Source organism: Copadichromis virginalis, linkage group LG17, assembly GCF_057382275.1.
Source record: "Copadichromis virginalis isolate Kocher_CV1m ecotype Utaka linkage group LG17, C_Virginalis_male_GT1.1, whole genome shotgun sequence".
Lineage (NCBI taxonomy): Eukaryota > Metazoa > Chordata > Actinopteri > Cichliformes > Cichlidae > Copadichromis > Copadichromis virginalis.
The window spans coordinates 20,991,834-21,016,616 of record NC_140634.1 but is presented as its reverse complement, the minus strand read 5'-3'; the positions used below and the strand labels follow the sequence as shown (position 1 = coordinate 21,016,616).

General features: G+C 41.0%; 1 protein-coding gene across 4 annotated transcripts in view; it reads left to right on the top strand.

Moving 5' to 3' along the window:
- Positions 1–525: 525 nt before the first annotated feature.
- Positions 526–24,783, top strand: part of LOC146689385 (SLIT-ROBO Rho GTPase-activating protein 1-like) — a 44,827-nt gene continuing 20,569 nt past the window's right edge. For all 4 annotated transcript variants that reach the window (XM_085436346.1, XM_085436345.1, XM_085436344.1 and 1 more), the window contains exons 1-7: positions 526–891; positions 15,741–15,936; positions 17,679–17,733; positions 19,308–19,415; positions 22,052–22,114; positions 23,972–24,169; positions 24,453–24,581. In XM_085436346.1, coding sequence (XP_085292472.1) covers positions 825–891; positions 15,741–15,936; positions 17,679–17,733; positions 19,308–19,415; positions 22,052–22,114; positions 23,972–24,169; positions 24,453–24,581 — 816 coding nt within the window. In that variant the 5' untranslated portion in view covers positions 526–824. The remainder of the gene's footprint in view (positions 892–15,740; positions 15,937–17,678; positions 17,734–19,307; positions 19,416–22,051; positions 22,115–23,971; positions 24,170–24,452; positions 24,582–24,783) is intronic.

Here is a 24,783-nt window from a genome sequence, read left to right as displayed (position 1 = left end):
GGTTTATCTTACAATATTAATCACCCAGAGGCAACTGTTGTTGTGATTTAGCACTACTGAATTGGAGAAATAAAACATGAAAAAATTGAATGTAATTTTCTTTAACAGATGCTCCTGGACACACTCTCTCTCTCTCTCTGACTCACTGGCCGCCGAAGCTGTCAATCATGCCTCCGGTTCCGCCTACCGCGCGGACACACCCATTTCCTCACCGGCATTTCATTTATTTATTTATTTCCCCCCTTATTGGAATTATCTGCACGCGCGCAGGGCTGGTGCGTCTGCGCGTGCCGGTCACGGCGGGGTGAGGATAACATTTAAACAGGGACACTCGACCCTCTGTGTGCGCGCGCGCGCGTATGCGTGTGTGGTCCAGCGCACGTCTACCTAGTGGGCGTGTTCCCGCTCCTCCCTCCCTGCAGACCGGTGCATGCGTGTGCACGCGCGCGAGTGTGATTGCACGCGGTGAAGTCGGGCTTCTTCTTTTTTTTTTTTCTTTTTTTTCCAAGTTTAATCAGCTGGTTGTTCGTCCTCGCGGCGGCGGCGGCGTCTGCGGTCACGAGTGGGTAATTTCTCTCTGAGTGTGCGTGATTCCCCCCCCCCTCCTCCTCCTCCTCCTCCTGCTGCTGCTCCTCAGCGTGGAGAGGTGCGGGGCCACTGCTGGCTGTGTTGTTGCGGCACTGGATGGATCCGAGCATGTTTGCGGGTGAAGCCTCGGGCGGTGCACGCGGAGGGAAATAATTTTCTTCTTGTTCTTCTTGTGTGTTTTTTTTCTTCTTCTTCTTCCTGTCTACCTGCCGGTCAGTCACCTGCGCTGTGGCGACATGTCAAACTCAAACAAAAGCAAGAAGGACAAAGAAATCCTTGCTGAATACGAGAGCCATGTGAAAGGTAAGCTGATTTCTCGTCATGTGTGAACATCTCCACGCGCATCTGCACCTAAATCTCCCTGTCACACCCACCCTTTTTTCTCTCACCTTTGCATGCTCACGTTAAACTCTCTCTCACACACACACACCTGTGTGCCAGCACGTTCACCGCTCATGCATTGAGTCCCGTGCAGGGTGTGTTTGTAGGGGAGCTGACACCTCACCGTGAGACGTCAGGATTTCTGGGTTCATCCTGAGTGCTGCATGGCGCCTGAGGGGGAGAGGAGGAGGAGGAAGAAGAGGGGTGTATGTATTCTGCAGATCCTCTTGATCTTTTTCACCCACTGTCTGTGTGTGTGTGTGTGTGTGTGGTTTTACGCTCAGATCTGAGGCAAGTGGCTGTCTGGTATTTGTATTCCTCTGAGACTGTGACTGCAGCAGCGTGTGTGTGCACCTGATACCCCAGGGACACGCTCAGGTGATGATGATGATTGGGAAAAACTCTTAAATAGTGGTTTCCATGATTGTGGGACAACCCCCTCTCCTCCTCTTCCTCCTTCCATCCCTGCTCCGATGGGGCGGGCGAGTCAAATGACCTTTTATGAAAAGCTCTTTACAAGCTGCTTCATTTTCATTTCATGAAGCAGGGTGGATGATGGGAGATCAGCCAAAATCCACCTGTGTCTACGTCTGTGTGTTTGTGTGTGTGTTCCTCTTTACCTCCAAATGTCTGACCTTTTAACAGCCTCATTCAAACGCCTGCAAAATGCCAGCAGCATCTCATTTTTGTGCAGCTCCACATGGCTCCTCACACTCAGGCTGCCATCTTCACTTGTCACCTACGCCCACGCTTTAAAAGGAGCCGCTCATGTTTTCTCACCTCAATCACATGCCGAATCTTTGGAAATGTTCAAAATCCAAGCACCTTCATTCAAGAATCCTGCCTCTGCCCTGTGTGTGTGTGTGTGTGTGTGTGTGTGTGTGTGTGTGTGTGTTTCATACCTTTTCCAATGAATCGACACAGACTTTGAGTGATTACATTTAATGGAGAGTGGCCATTACAGCCCCCAAGAGTGGAGTGTGTGTGTGTGACTGTGTGTTGTTTGTGGTTGCTTGTGTTTGTGTGCCCTCGCCTTGGCGTCTTGCCAGAACGCGCTCGGGGATGCCCTGCATCATAATGACCGCTCTGATAAAGCCCCCTGCTGCTCCTCCTTCTCCGGACGGCCGACTATCTCGGTGCCCCTGTCGCCTCCTGCCGAGAGCCAAACGTATAGATCCACCATTGTAACTATGTGCTTTCCAAGTCTGCCTCCCTGCTCTGCCTCCTGATTGGTGGATGCAGGAGGTGGTGTGTAATGTATACACAGGAGGTGGCTGCTGCCGCTGGGGAGGTGGGGTCTACTCACTGAGGTGAGTTGAGCTTGATGTAAAGGTAGTGGTGGAGATTATGCACAGTGCTGACAATACATATTTGGAACTGCACTGAGCACACTCACCCCGTCACCTCATCTCCAGCGTGTCACGCTTCCTCTGGCTGAACGAGCGAGATGAGGAACGTTTTAATGAGAAAAAGGAGGGGGAAAGGGAAAAAAGGAGCTCTGCAGGAGGAGAGGAGAGGCAGATATAAAGTGTTTCCTGCTGCAACGGCTGCAAGTTTGGGGTTTTTGTTTTTTTTTGCCTGCGCCTGCACGCAGCTGATTAGTAACTTCACATCTGCATACCTGCAGGACAGACACACCAACATACAGACAGGCAGACAGGTGAATAATTACAGAAGAGGGAAGGAAGTGACTCTTCACTTTAAATGCTCTGAAGTGCCAAATGAGAGGCCCCGATCACCGTGCACGTACGTTCATCTGTGTGTGAATTTCTTAATGATGATCCAGCACTACTCTGCCCCTGTGTCCTTGAACCTGGTTGTCGTGGTAACAACCACGGCGTGAGCTTCCTGTTCTTCTGACATCATGCTCACACATGCTGTATTTATAGGACGGCAAGCGTGAGGATGGTTTGAAGGATAATGGCACAAAGTCACTTTTCAAGGTGCTCGGCAGGTCAGCACAGAGGGCTTGCAGCAGTTTTGTCTCTGCATTTTCAGGGCAGTGTGCGATAGAAGAGACGGTAGCAGAGGCAGAAAACTGTTCAGCATATTGTTAAAGAATTAGATTTCTTTGATCTGTGCAAAGATCTTAAACCTTTCAGTAAATACTCTGGCACCATCCACTTTCCTGTATCTACAGAGCTAAGTCTGAAATACAAAACTGCTGATATGAATGTATTAAAATGTCAGCTTTAGCAGCATGTTGTTTACTTTATAGGGACAATATGTTGGTTAGAGATCCCCACCCAGATAGCAGTTTTAGTACAAATAGCTCCAGGGACAGGAACCATCCATTTTTCTTAAGCTCTTATTCAGTTCAGGGTCCTTAAAGACCAGATCCTCTCCAATCTGTAATAAGACAAGAGGCAGGGTACACCTTGGGCCAAAGCATCTCCAGTGCTTCTGCGTTGTTTAGTTCAGGCCATGTAGACCAGGTAAAGTTACAGAGCGGAGTTGTGCTGACTCCATAACTACGCAGTTTTAAGCCTTCTCTGACATTAACATCAGCAAAAAAAAAACGTGTGCCGGGAGCTTCATTGCATGGGTTTTCATGGCCGAGCAGTTCCTTTAAGTGTGACATGAAGGTGGCTCAACCTCACTGATGCTGCACATCACATGGTCAGATGGTGTCGTAAACCTCCTCCTGCCTTCTCCTACCCTTTTTGAACTACACTTACTCTCTATAATCGGAAGAATATGCAGAATTTCTAGATGATGCATGAAATTTCGTATTTGTAGCTGTTTGTCTTGATTTGCTTGAGCGAGATATCAGTGTATGCAGGTAAGCTATCCATGTGGTGACAAAAGATATCAAAAGCATTGCCAACTATCACATGAGGATTTAACCCTTTTAAAAATATTTTTCTGCATTCAGAGTTGAACTATTAACAGGCAGGAAGTTTCGGTCCAGACAGGCGATGTCCACGCTTGATGTTCCAAAAGAATAAAATTTCTACTTGTAGAGCTTACACCTTTGTGTGTTGGATCGCGATCTTTATGCCCTGGAAGTCCCGAAACACTGGCTATTAGTCCAAGATGCTCAGTAACCAGACTGAATCAATGGGTTCCCAGATTTCACCACAACAGTATAAAAGTGCAGAAGAATGTCGATGGTACTACTACTCGTTCTAGCTCTTTTTTGTTTCTTACTGTTAGTGTCTGGATCTTTCACACAAAGAACTCACAACACTCAGCTTTCAGTCTGTTTGTGCCATTCCAGTCCTACTCCAAAGCTGTTCTTAAACAGTCCGTTTGAACATTAAACCATTTTTGACCTCCCAGCTCTCTTGCACAAAGTTCTTGTGATGTCCAGTTGCAGTAAAATAAGAATAGAGCAGGTATTTGACTGGAAAACAGCCTGGAATGAAACTGCTCAGCATTTCCAGTATTGAGAACCAGCATGAAGTGGGCTCTGTCCTGTTTTGTGTACAACATTGGGCTTTATTGACCAGATTGTCCAGCCATTTTCCAGAGTTCATGTGTGAAAATAGCTTATGAGTGCCTGAAAAATCAGTAGTAGGACTCTTTGTAGCTGAAGGTAGTTCAGTTCTTTATGACTAGCTGGATGGTGAGGCTCATTATCATGCTGCAGAATGATGATCAATCAAATAGCTCCCTAAAGGCCATTTCAGGGTTTCACTGCGCCTGTTGAAGCTGGCCTGATCTTCTCACTGCCAGGTCGCCATTACTGCACAGATGCATGAAACAAGTCTGAGTGCCTCCAATTTTAGAAGCACATAATGAAAGCTCATGCGAATGCAACTTTTGCACAGAAAAGGTTTCTCCATAAAATTAACAAAGAAAGGGTCAAGATAGATAAAAGTCGCCATGATTAATAATTCTTGAAGAATAATTCATAAAGCCTCATCAACCATCTGAAAGATGTCTTCGGCCATTTTAAGGAAGTACACAAGAAAGAGGAAGTCAGCCAACTGGAAACAGAAAGAGGAGTAATTTGGTCTCTAAAATGTATAGAATGGTGAAATCGCATTGCAAATTCTCAGAGTGCAAAATAGTTCACATTTTATTGTGTTACAAAACAAATCTTCAGTGTTTGAGAAGCTGGTAGAGAGAAACCACAGAATTAAGTCAAGACACATGCACCAATTTACTTCCACATCACTTTTCCAAAGCTTTCACAGTAGGGTTTATTCGATTTACTTGTTAGCTTCTTTCTCCATTTTGAGCCTAGTGAGTTAAACACCCAGTTCGCCAAAGCTGAACACACTCTTCTGGATGAGAAAGGAGACCAACCGAGAAGGGCTGTTACTCTGAATAAAGCCCCTGGAGATCGTTTTAACGTACGTAAGCCATTACCAACCTACAGACTACTGTGGCCCAGTTTTAAATATGAAGATCTTTTAAAGCCCCTTTTTCTAAAATGAGTCATTTCACTTGGCTGATTTATTTTTAAAATTATTATTATTGTATATTGTACATGACCATTTGCAGGCACATGCAGTACTTTTTCATTTTGTTCCATATAAAACTGTGACGACTGGTAGATTTAGATTTTTTTCAGTGTTCAAACATAAACTTGAATTTTTAATAAAATATGTTGTATTCTGTTCTGTTTGTTGACAAAGACAGCCTTGTGGGTCAATGCAGGTCTGTTCTTTGACACAAAGTCCTAATTTTAAATAAACTAACTAAAAAGGCAGGTTTTTGTGCATAAACCAGTCTTTTTCTACTTTATTTGTTTTTCAATTCTCAGCCGTTTGGGATCTCGTCCATGCTCTAATCTCACAAACACAGAGCAACAAAGGTGATTAAAAATTAATCTCACTTAACTTTATCCAGGACTCCATAACAGAGACGCAGGTAATCTAAATTTAGGATGATGCTGATGGTGTGTAGATGCACAAACGTAAAAGTTTTCATGCGATTAAGAAGCATTTAAATTGACTATTACTCTAATAAAGGTCGCTTTGAACAAATAAAATGGATGTATCAATAATTATACATTCACTTCATTCTTATTTTGTGGTTTTGTGCTCTGACCTCTGACTGTGCATGACCCGAGCACGCCATCCCCGGTGCAAAAGGAATAAAACGAGCTCCAGGGAGCTTTCAGATCAAATCAGTCCACAGATTTAACAAGACAAATTCTTTACACTCTAGGTAACTCCTGCATGCTTTCCCCTTTGTCAGTGTTTTACTACGTTATTCTGCGCTGACTGTAGCTCGTCTGATCAAAGAGGGTGAGTCTAGTCGTCGGGGTGCTACGAGGACACGCGAGGAGGTTTCTAAGAAGAGGCATTTCAGAGATCAAAAGGTACGCACGGCGGATATCCTCTTTCACTCTCAGTTGACTGTGATCCCAGCCAAGAAGTTTCATTTATATAATCTCGCCTCCTCGGTGGATCTGTTTGAATCCTCCTTCTCTTCTGCAAAAGCAAGCCTCATATTTTTGTATTCCTATAAAGCAAACAGACAGAAACGCAGACATCTTCTTTAGGACATTTTTGTTAATTCATCACGAAGTGTTTGGTTTTTAGATCTACTGATTATAGTCAAAAATGCAAATAATCCAAACAACACTTAGTTTCCTGTCATATTAGACAAAGTAAGGCTTTGTGTTCTTCTCTTTAGAATAAACCAGATTGTACCCTCCTTTTAAATCTTTGCTTGTAAAACAACTTTGTGTTGCATTGTTGAATAGACTCAGTGTTGCCTGATATAACCTGAGATGGGAATGTTTCTAATTATCATACTCTCTTCAAGCAACCTTCTTCTTTGGTATTGGCTGGTTTTAAAGATTTTTCTTCAGGGTTGTCTGGCTTTTTAAAAAATTATTATTACCTTAAATTGTTCTCTGCAGTTTTTCAGAAACGTCCGTCATTTTTTTCCAAAATTTCCTTCCATTGTCCGGCTGTTTTTGCAGCCTCACTGCCTCACAGTACTGATCAGTACCGTTCCACACAAGCGTAAAAGGGGCCCACTTCCTGTTACTGCTACATATTAAAAGAAGTTGTTCTTAACTGATGTGGTTTAATGCAAAGGGTTAATGTAGTTGGTCTTATGTTGATTAATTTTGGAACAAATCTGGATTTGTTGATTTTTATTTTGCAATATCACCAAAATAATAGCCCCACTTTTTTTGCTCATTGATTAACAGTGTTGGGTGTAATGCACTACACGGTAATGCGTTACTGTAGTCATATTACATTTTCAGTAACATGGTAGTGTAACGGTACTGTTCTAAATTCAGTAATCACATTACAGTTACAATTATGCTGTTACTTATGCTGAAAAAAGAAAAAAAGGAGGGGGGGGGGGGGGTCGCCTTGAAAGCATGAGTGATGTAAGGATTGCATGCGGACCCCAGTCCTGCAGCCAGAGCCTGATCTTCAACGGGTAACAGCTAAATTATGCTTTAGTGTTGGCAGTTAAGGGCTGCCGGTCTACCTGCAGAGAGTTGTTGATGGAGGCAGTATATGAACTATGTGCTGCGACTGGTCTGTGGGCCACTCTTGCTACAGCTGTTGTTGGTCTGTAAGCCAGCCGTGGAGAATAGCGAAGTTATAACATACAGAGAGCAACAGTTAAAAACAAAATCTCCTCTTTAGCCACTGTTTGAAATTTCCATGCTGTACTTTTTTATTTTTGGTGTTTATTTCCTGCGTCTCACATTCCTGGTGAACTCCACTGTCGCTCCTTTCCTTTTTCTTGCCCACTTGCCAACAACTACATTCATCCATGTTGAGAAATTTGCAGTTGGGATTCTGGAGGACTGGCACAGAGCGTGTTTGTGAACTTATCTCTGTTGGCAAAAACCTCCCCAGACTGAAACAACCACAGGACCATAAAATAAGCATAACAGAGGCAGTGATGAGCAGTCAGGCCTGCAGCCTCCATTTGTACCGGTCTCTGTTTCCACGGTAGAATCTCTGTGGCGATCGCTTTGAAGTGTCTTTGGGCTAGTTTTCAGCTTTGCTTTGTGTTCAAAGAAACGAAAGATCCTGTGTGTCCTCATTCGGATCCGGATTTACGTCAGTGTGTGGGACTGTAGCTTTAGTTTAATATTCTTAACTGGTGATTATGTGACAGTGCATTTCAGGTCACATTACAGAGTACTGTGAAAGGAATATAATAAGTAGTGTAACAGATTAGTTAACAATTTTCATTACTTACAAAACCAATGTTGAATTTAGATACTTTTTTTTATTTATTTCTGTTTATAAGTGGCTCTTCTACTCTGCGTGAGCCCTTGAAGCTCATTCACACACATTCATACAAGCACTTTTTTCTATGCTTGCGGTCTATCTAACAGGAATGAAACCAGCAACCTTCTGATTAGCAGACAATGTGCTCTGCCGCCATTTCAAACACATATCAGACATTTTTCACAAAAACAAGTACAGTTATCGTTTAGAAAATAAATCTTACATGGATTGGATTGCAGGGTTGGAATCCTGGAATTTACTGTAAATTGCCTCAATGTTCGTTTGCAGTAGAAGAACTCTGTTAATAGATGTATTAAGGAAAAGGAGAGTTTGGAATTGAAAATGTGGAAAGTTGCCATGTTCTACATTGTAAGGTCTTCTTCCTTGAGACTGCGTGGCATTGAAGTTGCTCGTCACAGCAGGACGTCATATGACTGCAGGCAGGTGACTGGAGTAGAAAACAAGCAAAGCAGGAGAGCAGAAGTGTAACACAGAAGACTATACGAAGATGTTAGCTGCTAAAGGTTGTGCACAGCTAAAATTTAACACCTTAGCTCCTCTTGTTTTAATCAATTCTTAACTGATCGAGTCACTTTGACATAATCCTGAAATATTCTGCAGGTGCCTCAGCTGTGCAGCAGAGGGCTTCTGTACACGTGTTGTTCAAAACTGAATTTATAAAATTTGGCCGTGCCTCTAGCAAATCAGGTGACCATGAATGAATTTCATGTAAAAAGCTTGAGATGGACTGCAGAGGGGAATGTGGGATTTAGAAAAATATGAACATATAAAATTATGTATATGTTTAAAAATTATTCTTTAAATGAGCAATAAAATTCCAGGTTCAAATTGTAGTTAAATTAGCTGGACTGATTCTGATTTTGACTTTCAGACTCAACAAAAGGTACAACAGAAATAAAAATAATTGATAGTTCATCTTGAATGCGTCTTTATATTGTTTAATATTTGTATTATTTAAATTTGATTGCAGTTAAGTTTTAATCCAAGGAGGACTTTAACTCAACAAAAGGTCGTATCACTGCCTTTGATGCACGTTTGTGTAAAGACGCAGTCTCACATCATTTTGGAGGCAGAGTTAGCGTTTGAACTCTTTGATGTGGCATCAGAAATCCCAGTGGAAAGTGTGAAATGGATTTCCAAGAAGAGCAAAGAAAGAGCCTCCTACAGTTTGTTTTATTAATGAAATAAAGAAATTTACTGCATCATGTTTCAGTGTTTGGTGTTGGAGTAGCGAGAAAGTGTGTGCATGGTGATAACATATGTGAGTGTGTATAACTAAAGATAACATTTAAAAATAACAGAAAAGTTTTGATTTTTATTGTCGATATTATATTTATATCTATATTATTTATGTTATAGACCCTTAACTTAAACATTTCCTACTTTGTACTGTACCCGAACTAGTAAATAATGAAAGTTTAATATTGTTGGATAAATTGAATATTGCAGTATTTAAAACTTTCAAAGTTAGATGTTGGATAACATTATTTTAATATTTTATTATCACATTGTGAAGGTCACTCTGTTTGTGAGCTCTTAAATCAAATCTGGCTTTGTATTTATAAAACTGTCACTAAGAATCATCTGATTTCAAAAGGCTATATTTTTAAAGTTAGCTACCAACAACCACTTGAAACTCACAAAACCCCTTTTTTCTAATTATATATTTCAGTCGTTGCCATTAATAATTACTACTATAAATCAGTGGATAGAAATGTGGTTGTATGGTCGTATGTCCTCATTTCAATGTACTGCACAAAACAGTTATAAATAATAAATACTGCATCAGCTTACATTTACCTCTAAATAAAAAGTCCTATCCTTTAAAAATGTTCAGTCTGGCGAGAATCCAGTTGTTTTTCTTTCAGTTGCAATATAGTGGGATGTATGGGAGTGTAGCCCATCAAACACACTGGTGCTGTCTAGTTTCAAGTCTTATTGAACACAAAATGATGCTCCTTTTGTAAAATGTGGTCCCATTTATAGAGTAAAGCGGTGTATGACTCATACGGTGTGACTCATATGGTAGTGACTTGCTAATCATATGGTGGGGCAGGTGTATGATTAACAAGTTGCTGCTGTGTGAACGTGCAGTGTCGCTGGGTTTCTCCTTGTTTGTCACATCTGCTTTCAAAAGGATGATGAAGTTTGAGGTTTCAAAAATGGTAAATTTCAAACCGGTCAGTGTAATAGCATAATAAACAATAACTACTAACACTGCCCTTTTTTTCTCTGCATAGTTGTATATTTTCAAAGGTTTCATTTAACTGAACAGAATGACCAACTAGCACAGGTGAAAAGTGACTGCAGTTATTCAACTGAGCCTGGTTGCACTTGCGGTTTCTTCCTGTTAATAGAAGGTTTTCCCTTCCCACTGTCACCAAGTGTCTGGTCAAAGGGGTCGTTTGATTGTTGGGGTTTTTCTTATTATTGTTGAGTCTGTACCTTACAATATAAAACACTTTGAGAACTGTTGTTGTGATTTGGCACTAAAGGGTGGGCCATTTATATGGATACACCGTAATAAAATGGCAATGGTTGGTGATATTAAAGTCCTGTTTGTGGCACATTAGTATATGTGAGGGGGCAAACTCCTCAAGATGGGTGGTGACCATGGTGGCCATTTAGAAGTCGGCCATCTTGGATAGAACTTTTGTTTTTTCAATAGGAAGAGGGCCATGTGACACATCAAACTTATTGGTAATGTCACAAGAAAAACAATGGTGTGCTTGGTTTCAACGTAACTTTATTCTCTGGGATCTGGGTCATACTCGTTGAGATGCTGCAGTAGCTGGAGTTTGTAAGGGTGCCATTTGTGAGTAGCTAATATCTGCCGAAGGGATGTTCGACTAATGCCACTCTCCAGTGACATGTGGCGAGTGCTACGCTGTGGGCTTTCTTGCGTCCACATTTTGGAACCAGTTTCACAAAACTTAGCAAGCAGTTTGCTAACTGTAGCATGGGAGATGGGTGGTCTCGTAGGGTGTCTTGCATTGAAATCTGCTGCAATGACCCGGTTACTGCATTCACCCGATATCAACACAATTTCGTTCTGCTCCTCACGTGTTAACCTCTTCGACATGTCAATGGCTGTGAACAAAGAGAAACTTGTAAATAACTCATGAAAGAATAAAGTTACGTTGAAACCAAGCACACCATTGTTTTTCTTGTGACATTACCAATAAGTTTGATGTGTCACATGGCCCTCTTCCTATTGAAAAAACAAAAGTTGTATCCAAGATGGCCGACTTCTAAATGGCCACCATGGTCACCACCCATCTTGAGGAGTTTGCCCCCTCACATATACTAATGTGCCACAAACAGGACTTTAATATCACCAACCATTGCCATTTTATTACGGTGTATCCATATAAATGGCCCACCTTGTAGTTTAAAAATGTTACTTTAACTGAAATCCATTTAAAAGAATGAAAGAATATCCTTCTCATGATGTCTGTGAAAAGAAAATTTGGTCCCTGAAGCCAAGAGGTTTTTCTAAGCCTCGACCCAAGTATCTCAGTCCCTTCCTTTGGCAGATTCAAATCTCAAACTCGAAACTCGATTTAAAGAGGACAAACTCGAAACTCGAAAATATCCTTCCATTAAGGTTTCAGGCTGGACAGTAGCCCAGTTACAACATGTCCTAAAAGAGAGAGGGACAAACTTTCTCTTTCTCTGCCATCTGTCCATCATTTGCAAACTGGCACCGGGTTGCCAGTTTGTTGCTCCACTATCCCTCCTTTCCAGTAAACAGCAGCAAACTTTTCTTGGCACTGCGTTGTCAGTTTCTCTGCCATTGCTCCCTATTTTCTTGCTTTCTCACACAAATAAAAGCTGCGCCTCTTTTTTGGGAGATCCGGACTCCACAGTGTGCATAATTCCTCAAGGCATACCTTCACTTCTCAAATGCTTTCACTAGCATCACTTAAACCCTCTCTCCTGGACACAGTCATTCAGGACAGCTACTTCAAGACAAACTCACATTTCTTCACAAGCCGTTGGGTCATTACCTGGAGCATCAAAAATCCCAGCATGCGCCCAGCAGCAGAGTTTCTGTTAAGAGTTGAGTCGCATCGCTATTCCTCTATCAATGTCTGTCATCGTCCAGAATTTCTTCTGATCTCTTCTCCTGCCATTCCTTCCAAATTTTTCCAGCACATGCGCCACTCAATGGAATCCCTGACCACCCCATCAAGGTCACGGGTTGCTTATCATTGCAAATGATTGCTTATCGTTGCTTATCAAACCTGCCTGCCTGCCAGTCATATTTTTTGGAACAGTCTTCAACCTTTGTAACATACAAGCATTACTGGTTCTAGGGCAGGGGTGTCCAACTCCAGTCCTCGAGAGCTACTGTCAACACAGCCGAGTCAAATGATTGGATCACCTCTTCAGCATGCCATCAAGTTTGGCAACAAGGCCTGGTAACAAGCCATTCATTTGATTCAGGTGTGTCGGAACAAAGATGCATTTAAAAGCTGCTGGACAGTAGCTCTCGAGGACTGGAGTTGGAAACCCCTGTTCTAAGGGGATGCCCTCTCTGGGGATCTGTCTGGCCTGGGAGACACTACCAGTCCCCTCTGAGGCCTCCCCCAAACCTCAGTCTCTATTCAAGCCATCTGCCATCACCTACTAGAAATGCTGTCAAACCTAAAATGAGAATGTAGTCCCAGCTAGTGAAATCTGGCCCGTGTTTAGAATTGCCACTTGTGAAAAAATGTGACATGATGGAACAAAATAGACATTATTTTTGAAACCAGGAACCCAAGATTAGCATAGATAATCTGATATGAGTCTTAGCATCATATGATCTTCCACATATCCAAAGTTATAATGGCAGCAGGCTTCCTAAAATATTCTCTTCAGCATAATCCACATCTGCTTCTTCCTGTTTCCAGTCCAGGATAGATGTATAATTCCTCCAACACTTCCTGGATCTCCCCTCATTGCCCAGAAATCCTGGAATTCCATTTGAAAAAACCTCCGTGAAAGTGAAATTCTGAAATCTAGTGCTGGATAAAATCATCTGGAAGCAGGAAATTGTGGCCCCCTTCTGGAGCCAGACATGAATCCACATAACAGACCAGAATCTAATATGTTGTTATTATTATGAAACCATTTATGGTTTTCAGTAGCAGCTTGTTTCCCCGTCGCCACACTTCCGATGTCTTAGACCCGGAATAGCACATTAGAGACCTTTCTTCTCCACTTGGCTGCTCATAATTAGCGTTTAAAGGACACATAGTGAACGTGGCATTGACACCAACTTAAAGAAGTAATTAAACCGCTGATCCATCGGGCCAATCAGAACAGAGTGTTCTCCCCCCTGCCCGGGGTAAGATGTGAAGCAGCTTCGGAGCAGTGGAGCAGACATTCATTCATATGAAATTGTTGCGGCTCAACACAATGTGTGAGAGCAGCGTGAGATGGCAGCCATTTTAAATTAGTAAGCAAACAACATCAAACAATGCCAGAATCAATACACACACACACACACACACACACACACACACACACACTGCTTGCTGCACATGTTTTTATGGATTTCCACAGAAAAATGGTCAGTCTATAAAACTCTCCACCCCTGTGTGTGTGTGTGTGTGTGTGTGTGTGTGTGTGTGTGTGTGTGTGTGTCGATGCGGCAGATGCAAGCTCTTGTCTTCACCTTCCTCATCACATGGTTCACACACAGTGTGTGGTTGCCAAGACAACAGGTATTGGAGTGGATAGAGAGCCCTGGGATTGGTGTGTGTGTTTTGTGTGTGTGAGAGAGACAGGTGGAGTTACTGTGTATTCTGTGCTCGCTCTTCCTGCTGCTGCAGATTGATCGAGCTCTGAAATGGCACGAGCAGTGAAGCATGCAGCCAGGCTTTACCACGCTGTAGGACTCAAAGTGTGTGTTTGTGTGTGCTTGCAATGTGGGTTTTTAGGTATAATGATTTTAATGCGGTCACAGGATGTCGTCCAAGGTGACTCCTCAGAGGAAAAATGGTCATCATCTTCATCAGCAGTTGCACGAGGTAGAACAGACAAAGAGAGTGAAGATGAGGAAGAATAGGAAAATTAAGCAATGTTAATTAAAGTTAATCAATGCTGCAGTTTAGCATGTTAAACCAGAACCAGACCTATCAATTAAACTCATTATCTTGACTGTAGCGGTCGCCTAAGCGATAGACTTTGTTCTTTCACTGCAGGAGAAATCTGTGTTCTCTTAATAACATTAATAACATATAAAAGGCGTTCCTCTGCAAATACAGGCCCAGTTTGTGGCAAATAAACAATAAAGCAATAACGAGCTGCCTCTCCAGTGAGTCCCACTTTTAAAGAGAGCGTTCAGCAAACAGTGCTGAAAGAACTGTTGCAGAGGCAGCTGAATGATTTTGAGGACAACCACAACTACAAGCAATCTCCTGGAAATCCAAGCTGAAATAAGCGGCTGAATATCAGCGGCTGAGCTTACAAAAAAGGGCAAGTGCATTGTACACTTTTAAATCATTCTCTTGGATGAAAGGGATAAAAAAAAAAGAGAGTTATCTCTCAGTGGTTGCCTCTCTGTTGACCAAATTAACTGATTAGATGATCATTAAGCAGCTGCTACCCAGTGCCTGTCTATTTAAATCTGACCTGTTCACGTCTTGGTGTGCTCATGTCCTCCTGGGATCACGATTTTCTCTTTTGAAGTTGTTTTTAGACTGCTTGTATCAGTCTCAAGGTCAAAGTGGGCTCAGTAGTATATCACTTCTAGTTCAGTGACATATGTGGCTGGTAGACTGACAAATCTGTGATCAAATTTACCATCACTGAAACCATTTTAAAGCATTTACTACAGTAAGTATAGAATATAATCTGCATATTAAACTCTGAATCAGGAGTGACATGGTGCAAGATAAATTTATGTAAAAATATTTGATGGTTTCAGTGTGATACTCCTTTGATTGAGTCTGCCCCATCCAGTGGCTTGAATCACTGTGCAGAGCAGGTTAAGGCAGGTGATGCTACATGGAGGATGTGGTTGGAGCAGGATGATGCAATCTTTGATCTCACGTCTAGGTCTCTGCAGACACTGCTCTGGAGTTCAGGCAATCTCCAGTTAATCACTGCAACCCTTATTTTCAGTTTAGCTTAATTCCTGGACACTGCATGTGTTCATTATTTAAAATAAATGCTGCTTTATCTCAGCATCAACAGTTCCGGTCTTTGAATGTCTGATTATTTTAAATGTGAAGGATGTGAAGAGTCAGACCTTTGTTCACATATGTATTTATATTTATTATATTTTTATTTATATAAAGTCAGCCAACAGAAACAACATGATGTAACAACTGCATTACATCAGCATCACTATGATATGTTTTTAATTTTGAGAAAAAGAAGGTGATCCTACAGATTTCTTTTTAATCTGTAAAACTCTGGAAGAGTCGCCAAGTCTCAAGCTTCATTTTGGTTTGTATAGGTGTATGTAGTATTAATATATATTTATGAATTTTCCACACAACTAGGTCTAACTTACCAGCGGACAGAAACGATTGCGAAAACAAATATTCGTTAAGTATATTTGTTTTTTTCTTAATTATCCGTGTGCAGATGTGCGGACCCAGTTGGTGGAGCAGCAGCGCTGTCTGGAGCAGCAGACAGAGATGCGGGTCCAGCTGCTTCAGGACCTCCAGGATTTCTTCAGGAAGAAGGCTGAAATCGAAACAGAGTATTCGAGAAACCTGGAGAAGCTAGCCGAGAGGTTCATGGCCAAAACACGCAGCACGAAAGATCATCAGCAATACAAGTAGGCCTGCTTACCTGAGTACGCATGCATGTTTGCATGTTTCGGGGGGCACATATTTGTGTATTAAATGAAACACACAAAAATGTATTTACTGAAAGGGGACATATCAGGGATTTACTTTACCATAAATATTCATTTTTTATAACTTTTGGAGCTTTAAAACTGAGTTGGTTATTGCTAGCTGTTAGCCTAAGCTTAAGCTAATTTACTTACTTACTTTCCCATGTTTTTTTGAACCAAAGATATTAGTCAAGTTTATTCATTTTAATTCATTTTAATAATCCCTTATATCAGCGGTCCCCAACCTTTTTTGCGCCACGGACCGGTTTATGCCCGACAATATTTTCACGGACCGGCCTTTAAGGTGTTGCGGATAAATACAACAAAATAAAACTAGTACCGGTACCGAAAAAAAGAAAATTTATTCATAACACACGTGAAAAGACCAAGGAAAACCGAGTAAACGATAAAAACGATAACAAAATAACGCTGAAAACCGATAAAAACCCTGAAAACTATACATTTCACACGTGAGCCTCAACTCTCGCGGCCCGGTACCAAACAACTCACGGACTGGTACCGGTCCGAGGCCCGGGGGTTGGGGACCGCTGCCTTATAGCACTTCACATCAATAAGAAACATTTAAAACTATGGAGAAAAGTGTTTTAAGTAGGCTTTTTAAAAAGCTTGATAGCTTCTATTAGCATTGTAGCTAAAGCTCTTGCCCCTCCAGAATAAGATTAACCACATAGTAAGTTATTATTTTGCAGATAAATTACTTCAATATATATAAAACCTCCCAGTGATATATAAATAAGAAAAATAATTAATGGCTACAATGATAAAATAATTGAATATACATGATTCTGAAAAGTTCCACTCAGAATAAGTATGTTTGCTCGAGGTACTTTAAATGTATTTTAATACAACAAATTTAATAAAACTTTTCCAATATTAAGATATTTAATATTTGTTGGTCATAGGTTTATAATTTTTTCTTATCTTTGCCAATTTTCTTGATATTTGTTTATTTTTGGTCCTCATGTGCCCCCATTTAAAAAAGAAAAAGAAAAAGGCATTGGTGTTTTTTTTAGTTACTGCTCTCTGTTCTTTAAAAAATGTTATATATCCTATAACATACATCGGCACCTGGGTATTTGGACGTTATACATTTAGGTCATGAATAAAGTAATGATGTAAATAAAAATAAAATACGATTCAGAATTTTGCATTCAAATACAGGCTGTTGATAGAAAATTTCTTAAAATGAAGCACAAAATATCTTTAAATACTTTTATTTCACATAAATTTTAAAATAAATTTTTATTTCACATCAGAAACAGATTACTAAATGTTTGAGGTGTGAAATAAACCGCAATGGAGTTTGAAAACAAAATATGGATGTGTGTGGTTGGAGGATGTGTTTGTGCGGGTGGTGGGGGGGCGCAAACATTTTTCTTGTAAAACAAAGGTGGGCCCAGCAAAAAAAGTTTGGGAACCACTGATCTAATATATGTGTTTACCGGGGAGTTTGTTCAAACCTTTACTATCTGTCAATGAAGCATAGGATAGCTACTTAACGGAAAAGAAAAGGCCAACAGTGGATATTAAGGGCTTGAACTCAAATGCATTTATCTTTTATCTAAATGATCCTCTCCACACAGTTTTAATAATCCACATATAAGTTGTATAAATGAGTGTTTTTGCTATGTTTAAGGCATCTCTCACTTTCCCTCTTCCAGAAAGGACCAGAATCTGCTCTCACCAGTCAACTGTTGGTATTTGCTGTTAAATCAGGTTAGTTTATGGTTTTGTGAATCTCCTCAAAGTCTTTTTGAAATCTCTGAGCTATGAATATACAATGAGGCATGTGCTGTTAAATGTAAGAAAAGCTGTTGCATTCGATCTTGTACTTAGCAAAGTGGCTGAAGCTTGTGCTCACCAACTATTAGAGGTTTTATTCAATCCTTTCAATCTTTCCTTGACATGTTCCCAATTCCTGTCCCAGAGAGACAAGCCATCAACAGTCTAAACGAGTACAGACCAATAGCACTTATATCAGTAGTCATGAAATGTCTGGAGAGACTTGTATCTCAATACATCAAAAACTGCCTCCCTCTTAACTTTGACCTGCACGAGTGAGCTCATGCACCAAACAGCCCTCCAGATTTCATTGAGCCATTTTGAATACCCAGGAAATTATCCTGGAATGCTCTTCCACCTTCACCACAATCGTCTCGTATATACTGGTTGGTAAAATATGTGACCTAGACCCCTCGCCCCCATCTGTACTGGGATTAAAGACTTCCTTACCAACCATCCACAAACGGTGAATGCTGGCCACCATCACACTTAGCACTGGCTCTCCTCAGAGCTGTGTGCTGAGTTCTCCTGTATGCCTTGTACACATATTTAATTTAGTTCAATTATATTTTTATAACACCAAATCACAACAACAGTTGCCTCAAGAGACTAGTGTAAAGAACTTAAATAATAGAGAGAAACCTCAACAATCAGGCAGTCCTGTTTGAGCAAGCACTTGGAAACAGTGGGGAGGAAAAACTCCTTTTTAACAGGATGAAACCTCCGACAAAGTTTGATTCATATGTGGAGGTGAGTCAGCATACAGAGAGCTATCTGGGTGTTGCTAGCCCTCTTCTACGTCAGGGTTTCCTCAAATTCATGGGAACCAACATCGTGGAGAATCAGCAGTAACCCCATCAGAGACCAGGTTTACTGAGAATGCTCTGAAGGAACTACACAGAGGGAGAAACTGTTGGTGGCCTTCCAACGCTCCACTTTGAGAGTGTACTGCATCACAGTGTGGTAACAGCAGAGGTTTATCAGCACCACCCAGAGAAGCATCAGCTGCCCTTTCTAGAGGACATCTCCAGCTCTCTGTATCTCAGCAGGGCAAAGAAAATAATGCAAAACCTTTCCCGCCCTGGACTGCACTTGTCCAACCTGCTGCCTCCAGACAGACCAGACAGTACAGATACATAAAGAGCCGGAGCTAAAAACAGCTTCTTCCCCGTGGACTATCAGAACTCTGCTGTAAATAAAGGAGTGCAATAGCTGTTCTATAGGAAATGGCGTTCCGTTAAGTCCAGTCATGTCCTAAAGATGTGTGTCTGCCCTTAATGCTTTTATGCATTGTATAATTTTTAAAACCACATTTATTTATTTTTAAATACACTTATTCTTTTTCAGTCTTTTTACCTACAGTTTTGCACTGAATAGAATAGTTCTCAGAATCTTGTATAATTCCCCAAGGATTATTATTATTAGTAAATTATTATTGCTACTGTTGTTATTAATTATTATTATTATTATTACTATTACATTCTTTTATACCAATCTCTGTTTTCCAGGTGAGGAGGGAGAGTAAGGACCATGCCACCCTCAGTGACCTCTACCTAAACAACGTCATCTCCCGCCTCACACACATTAGCGAGGACTCGGCCCGCCTGCTGAAGAGGGTGAGCAAGATTATCATCACTATATACTTTGATATTTATGCAAACAAAATATCCTTCATGTGTTAGTCTGTTAGTAAAGGTTTCTCCACTTCTAAAAGAACAGAGGTCTTTATTTTTAATGCTTTGTATGTATTTGCTCGGGAGCATTTTTAGACTAATTTTGTTTACTTTGTCAAATAAATGAATGTAGCCTGGTCTCATAATTATATTTCTGTTGATATGTCGTAAAAACCTTATTTATCTAAGAATAATGAAAATCAGTGCAGGAATATTTTTTACATACGACAGAATGAGGTTTGTTGCTGCACCAGAAAAGTCGATTTCCTGTCTTTAGGACATTATTGTTACACAACTTTTAAGTTTTCACTTTTATTCAATATGTAACAATAGCACCACAGTGGATTCTTCTAAGCTGAAGTTAAAGAAGTACCATTAGATCAATAAGCAGTTGTTTTTTTTGAGTTAGTATCAAAAACAAAACAGAAAAGTCTGCAAAAGTTAGTGTTGTGCTGACTTGTGTCGTTACATTATTCCGATGAAACCAGTCAAATCTTCACATTTATTTTTGCATTCTCACTCCCATTGAAGATTTTAATGTCTTCATCATCTTCAGCCTCCTGTCTTTTTGTCAGTCCCATCGTCTTCAAACCCAACATCACAGCAGGTCTCACTACCATCTTGTAAACCTTTCCTTTCATTCTCGCTGCTTTCCCTCTGTCGCCTGTCACTTCTGACACTTGTCTCCACCCACTCCACCCTGCCTGCACTCTCTCCTTCAGCCGCCTTGTGCACTGTCAGTTACTTTGAACATTTGACCACGGTACTTTCACTATCTCCTTGCCTATCTACCTGTATCCATCTCACTCAAATGATTTCCAAAAAAAGGGTTTTTCCTTAGAATGTTTCTGTAATTGCTACATTTCCTTAATATCAAAGGACTTTTCGGTCAAAATTTTATGCAACTTACAAACTGATGCACTCTAGTTGCCTTTAAGAATGTTTTTGAGACACTATCAGAAGAAAAACAGCAAACTCAGAGTCTGAGAGCAAAAAAACAAGCTGAAACTCAGCTCAGCTGTTCATTCTCATTAAGTTCATCACGTCAGCTCATACTTTATTGCCATCAGAATATTGATTAGCAGCTGCTTTAAGCAAAGGATCTGAGCACCTCTCCCTCAACTGTGTGTGTGCCCCTGCACAGAAACAGTGGTTATCCATCAGGCAGGCTGAACAGCAGCAGATATATAAATGAATCTGACCACACACAAACAAATGAATTCATAAATGAAACAAGCCGCACTCCGCTGCCTGCTCTCAGACTGGATTTCTGTCTCATGCATTAAACAGCCGAGCAGTTTGGGAAAGAGCTATGTGGCAGCATTAATATTACATTATGCTAAATGACTGAGGAATCCCAGGATGGATGAATCCCGTTCCCATAGCGCCCGCTGAGAAAAGATCAGTTGAGCTTGTCGCCATGGCCACAGGGCTGTCGGTGTTGTCATGGCCACTCAGCTGTCTGTCTCTTCCTCTTCAGAGGAGAGTTTCTGAGAGGACGCGGCGATGTGATGGAGGTCTTGCTGTTTATAGCTGCTGGCAGTAGCTGCACTTTAGTTAGCATGAATAAAAGACGAGCCGGAAGCCAGATTAATAATGAACACGGCGAGCTAAAGTTGGAGGCGGGTAAAAGTACACCAGTGTGTGTGTGTTTAATTTGCCAAACTCCAGCAGAGCTCAGGGGAATACTGACTTTACTTTTTATTAAAATCAACTCTGCGACTTAAAGAAGCCGTATGAAAAAATAACAACCCCAGAGGTCTGCGCACACGGATGGTTTCCAGCACTGTAAAAATACATTAATGGTACTTTAGTGCTGTACTCGAGCACAGTACTGAGGTACTTGTGCTTAGAGCCACTTCTATAATCCGTAGTTTATATTAACAATTTATAAAGTGACAATGTGATTGGGCAGCTGTTCTCTGAAAAACTATAAAAAGCAGCTGTATCACGGGAAAAGTGAATTTTTAAATGTTTTACCTTAAAAATTAAGTGATTTAAGCATTAATAATTACAGTAGTCAAAACTAGGCTATTTATAAAATATAATAATAAATTTATACAGTACTTTCTTTAGCAAACTTATAAAGGAGTTCAGAGAAACTACTTATAAAATAAAACATAGATTCAGGATCACCTCTCAGTTGTGACCTCCGCTTGTATTTGAGTATGAAGTGGATGAAAGGAGAATTATCACCTCAAAGTCCGGAGGATTTGTTTTTTTCTGGGTGTAGGAGTTAAAATGAATTAAGTTTGTTTACTCTGGTCCAAATCGGTTGATGAGCTTTCTCCTTGTGGTTTGGTTTCTTTTCACACAGAGAAAAATTCAAACGACCTATAATGCGTCTGGCTTGGCACTTAGTACAGCAAAAGGGTCCTGGGTTCAAACGTAGGCGGGGCCCTTCTTATGCTTGTTAATGTTGTGATCATTCAGGTCAAAAAGATGTGAGTTGTTAGAGGATTGTTTCCTGTAAGTGTCATTGTATAAAGAGACAATTCTAAAATGGTGCATAAATCTGTGAATGTCTTTATTTGAGAATATGCTGGTAACAGGTTTCACTTCTCATTTGTGTGCTTTAGAGTAAGGAGATCCTCTTCCAGCTTCAGGAAGACCTCATGAAGCTTCTGAATGAGCTTTACACCGTAAGTGGAACAAAAGTTATTCTTCCAAGGCTTTAAGACACAAGTTTTTTAATGTGTTAGTGTTAAACACATTTTTATGTGGTCTACAAATGCAACAAGAAAAGAATGCACTTCTAAACATTTCATTCATTTACGGTTAATCAGGTAATAAAGCAGTAAAAAACCAGACCAAGGAAGGATTCTTGTAAAATTTCAATCAGGTTTTTAAAGCTGTTATAGCTGGTGTTGGGGTCATTCCTCAATAATGGGTTGCACAATAATCATGCACAAAAATGACACATTAAATACACTAACAGCAAGTGTCTGACAGTCTTTTGTTGGCTCACTAACTGCCCCTCCCACTCCCACCTCTGCATCTTCAGCACTGTGAAAAAGTATTTACCCCCTTCCTGATTTCCTAGTCACTCCAAATCATTTGCCATCACCCCCAACCAGTCACAGCAGATGGCTGCCCCTCTTTGAGCCTGGTTGCACTGAAGGCAACTGTTGTTGTGATTTTGCGCTATACAAATATAATTGAATTGAATTGGCTTGTTTTTTTTTTCCACATTTGCCACACGTACATTTTCAGATGACATAAAATTAACACAGCAAAAGAACATCATACCAACAGTCAATTGTGGCGATGGTGGTAGTATGACGGTCTGGGGTTGCTTTGCTGCTTCAGGACGACTGATAGAACCATTAATTATGTTTGCGGCCTCAAAATCCTGAAGCTATAATTTTGTGCACTGAAGCTCAAGGGCACTTGGGTCCTGCAGCAGGACGATTCGAAAGACAGCAGCAAGTTCACCTCTGGCTGCAAAAAAAAAGCTGTTTTGGAGTGGCCTAGACATAGTCTGGAATCAGACTGAGATACTTCGGCATGACCTTAAACACGCAGTTTATGCTGGAGAACCCTCCCATGTGGCTGAATTAAAACAATTCTTTAAAGAGGAGTGGGCCACTTCAAAAGCCTCATTTCCAGTTATCAAAAATGATTCATTGCAGTTTTTCACACATTAGTAGATGCTACCTTTCAAACATTACAGTTTTTCTGTCTAAAGCTTTTTGTTTTCAATGCTTTAAACAGGTAAACAGGACCTGTTATGCTTTTGCTTTCCTGTCTTTTGAATGTTCATTTAAATCATGGCCAGAGTTACAAATAATGAAGTCAGTGCATGTGCAATTAATCACAGTGAGCAAAAAAATAGGTTTCAGCCAGGTTTTTTCTACTCTTGGATTTGTGTGGTGTCATAGAGAGCAGATATTCCTAATGTGGTTGTCTCAGAAAGCCCCACCCACCTGCTGTTCCAACTGTTTTTTTAACAATGAGGAGCCAATCATGAGAAAGCTGGCTGAAGGAGGAAAGAAGCCTATACGGCAGTTCCAGAGGATGAGGGGCTGCAGAGCAGTGATTCAGAGTTGATTCACCGCCCTGCAGAGCTATTCGAGTCCAAGAATGAAAATATGGTTCTGGAAATGAGCAGAATAGGTTCCTTTAATGGTAGTAACAGGGAACTGTCAAAGCAAAGTCAGTGGCTTCTTTTCACAGCTCTGAGAGCTTCCTTTATAAATGCAAAAATTGTCCTTTCTGCCTCACATTTCTCATCCATTCATTTTTTCTTCTGCTTTTTGTCTGACGTTATCCTTCTAGCCTGCTTTAAAGTAAAAAGTCTGCCTCCTGTTGGCTGCCAATTATCAGGTTTTTCTTCAGGTCAGAGCGCTGGCCTTAAAAGCTCCTTGTCCAAACACTAGAAATCAGATTAGAGCAGCGCTGATAACCTTGGGGGGATAAAAAAAAAGACAGTCGACCCCGGCTGCAGCGCACTGCTGTTTTCCTATTTGATTGGGCTATTATGGGCTGCTGTTGCCTAGGTGATGAAGACATATCATATGTACCACGCGGAGACGATCAGCGCAGAAACCAAGCTGCGGGAGGCGGAGCGGCAGGAGGGGCGCGTGAAGGGCGTGTCAGGGACTGGCGGAGGGGTGGAGCCTGTGTTTGGCCTGCGGATAGAAGAGCGCCACCAGAGACGCAACGCCGCCCGCAAGATGGAGAAAATGAGAGAGAAGGTAACAGTTTTATAGAGAAAGGAGACTGTGTTTCCTCTCAGGTGTCATCCAAAGCAACCAGATGGGTAACCTGTTCCTGCATGAGATATTTTAGAATGAGATACTTTCTTTATGTAATCCTAATACTTTCCACTTCTTGATTTCAACATGACTTGAAAGCAGAAAGGACTAATTATGAAAGCTATTTTTTTCTTCTTGTTGATCGCATTTGCAGAACAAACGAGGGGAATCGGTACACAAGAACCAGAAACCAACCATTTAATCTTCTCTGTTTCTTTACTAGAGGAAGGCAAAGTACTCAGAGAACAAACTGAAGACCGTGAAAGCCAGAAATGAGTATCTGCTGACTCTGGAGGCCACCAACGCCTCGGTGTTCAAATACTATATCCACGACCTGCCCGATATCATAGATGTGAGTAAATTACAGAGTGTATTTGTGGCTCAAACCTTATATTCATCACTTAAAAAGGTTGTTAGGTTTGTAAGCCTAAATAGGAATTTGTTTGTTTAAAGGCAGTTTTAAAATGTATGGAGAGAGCTTTTATGAGATTATTTTTAGGGCCTCTGTTAATAGGAATAAAATTCCTTTAGATTTTTCCCATAGCGAATGTTAC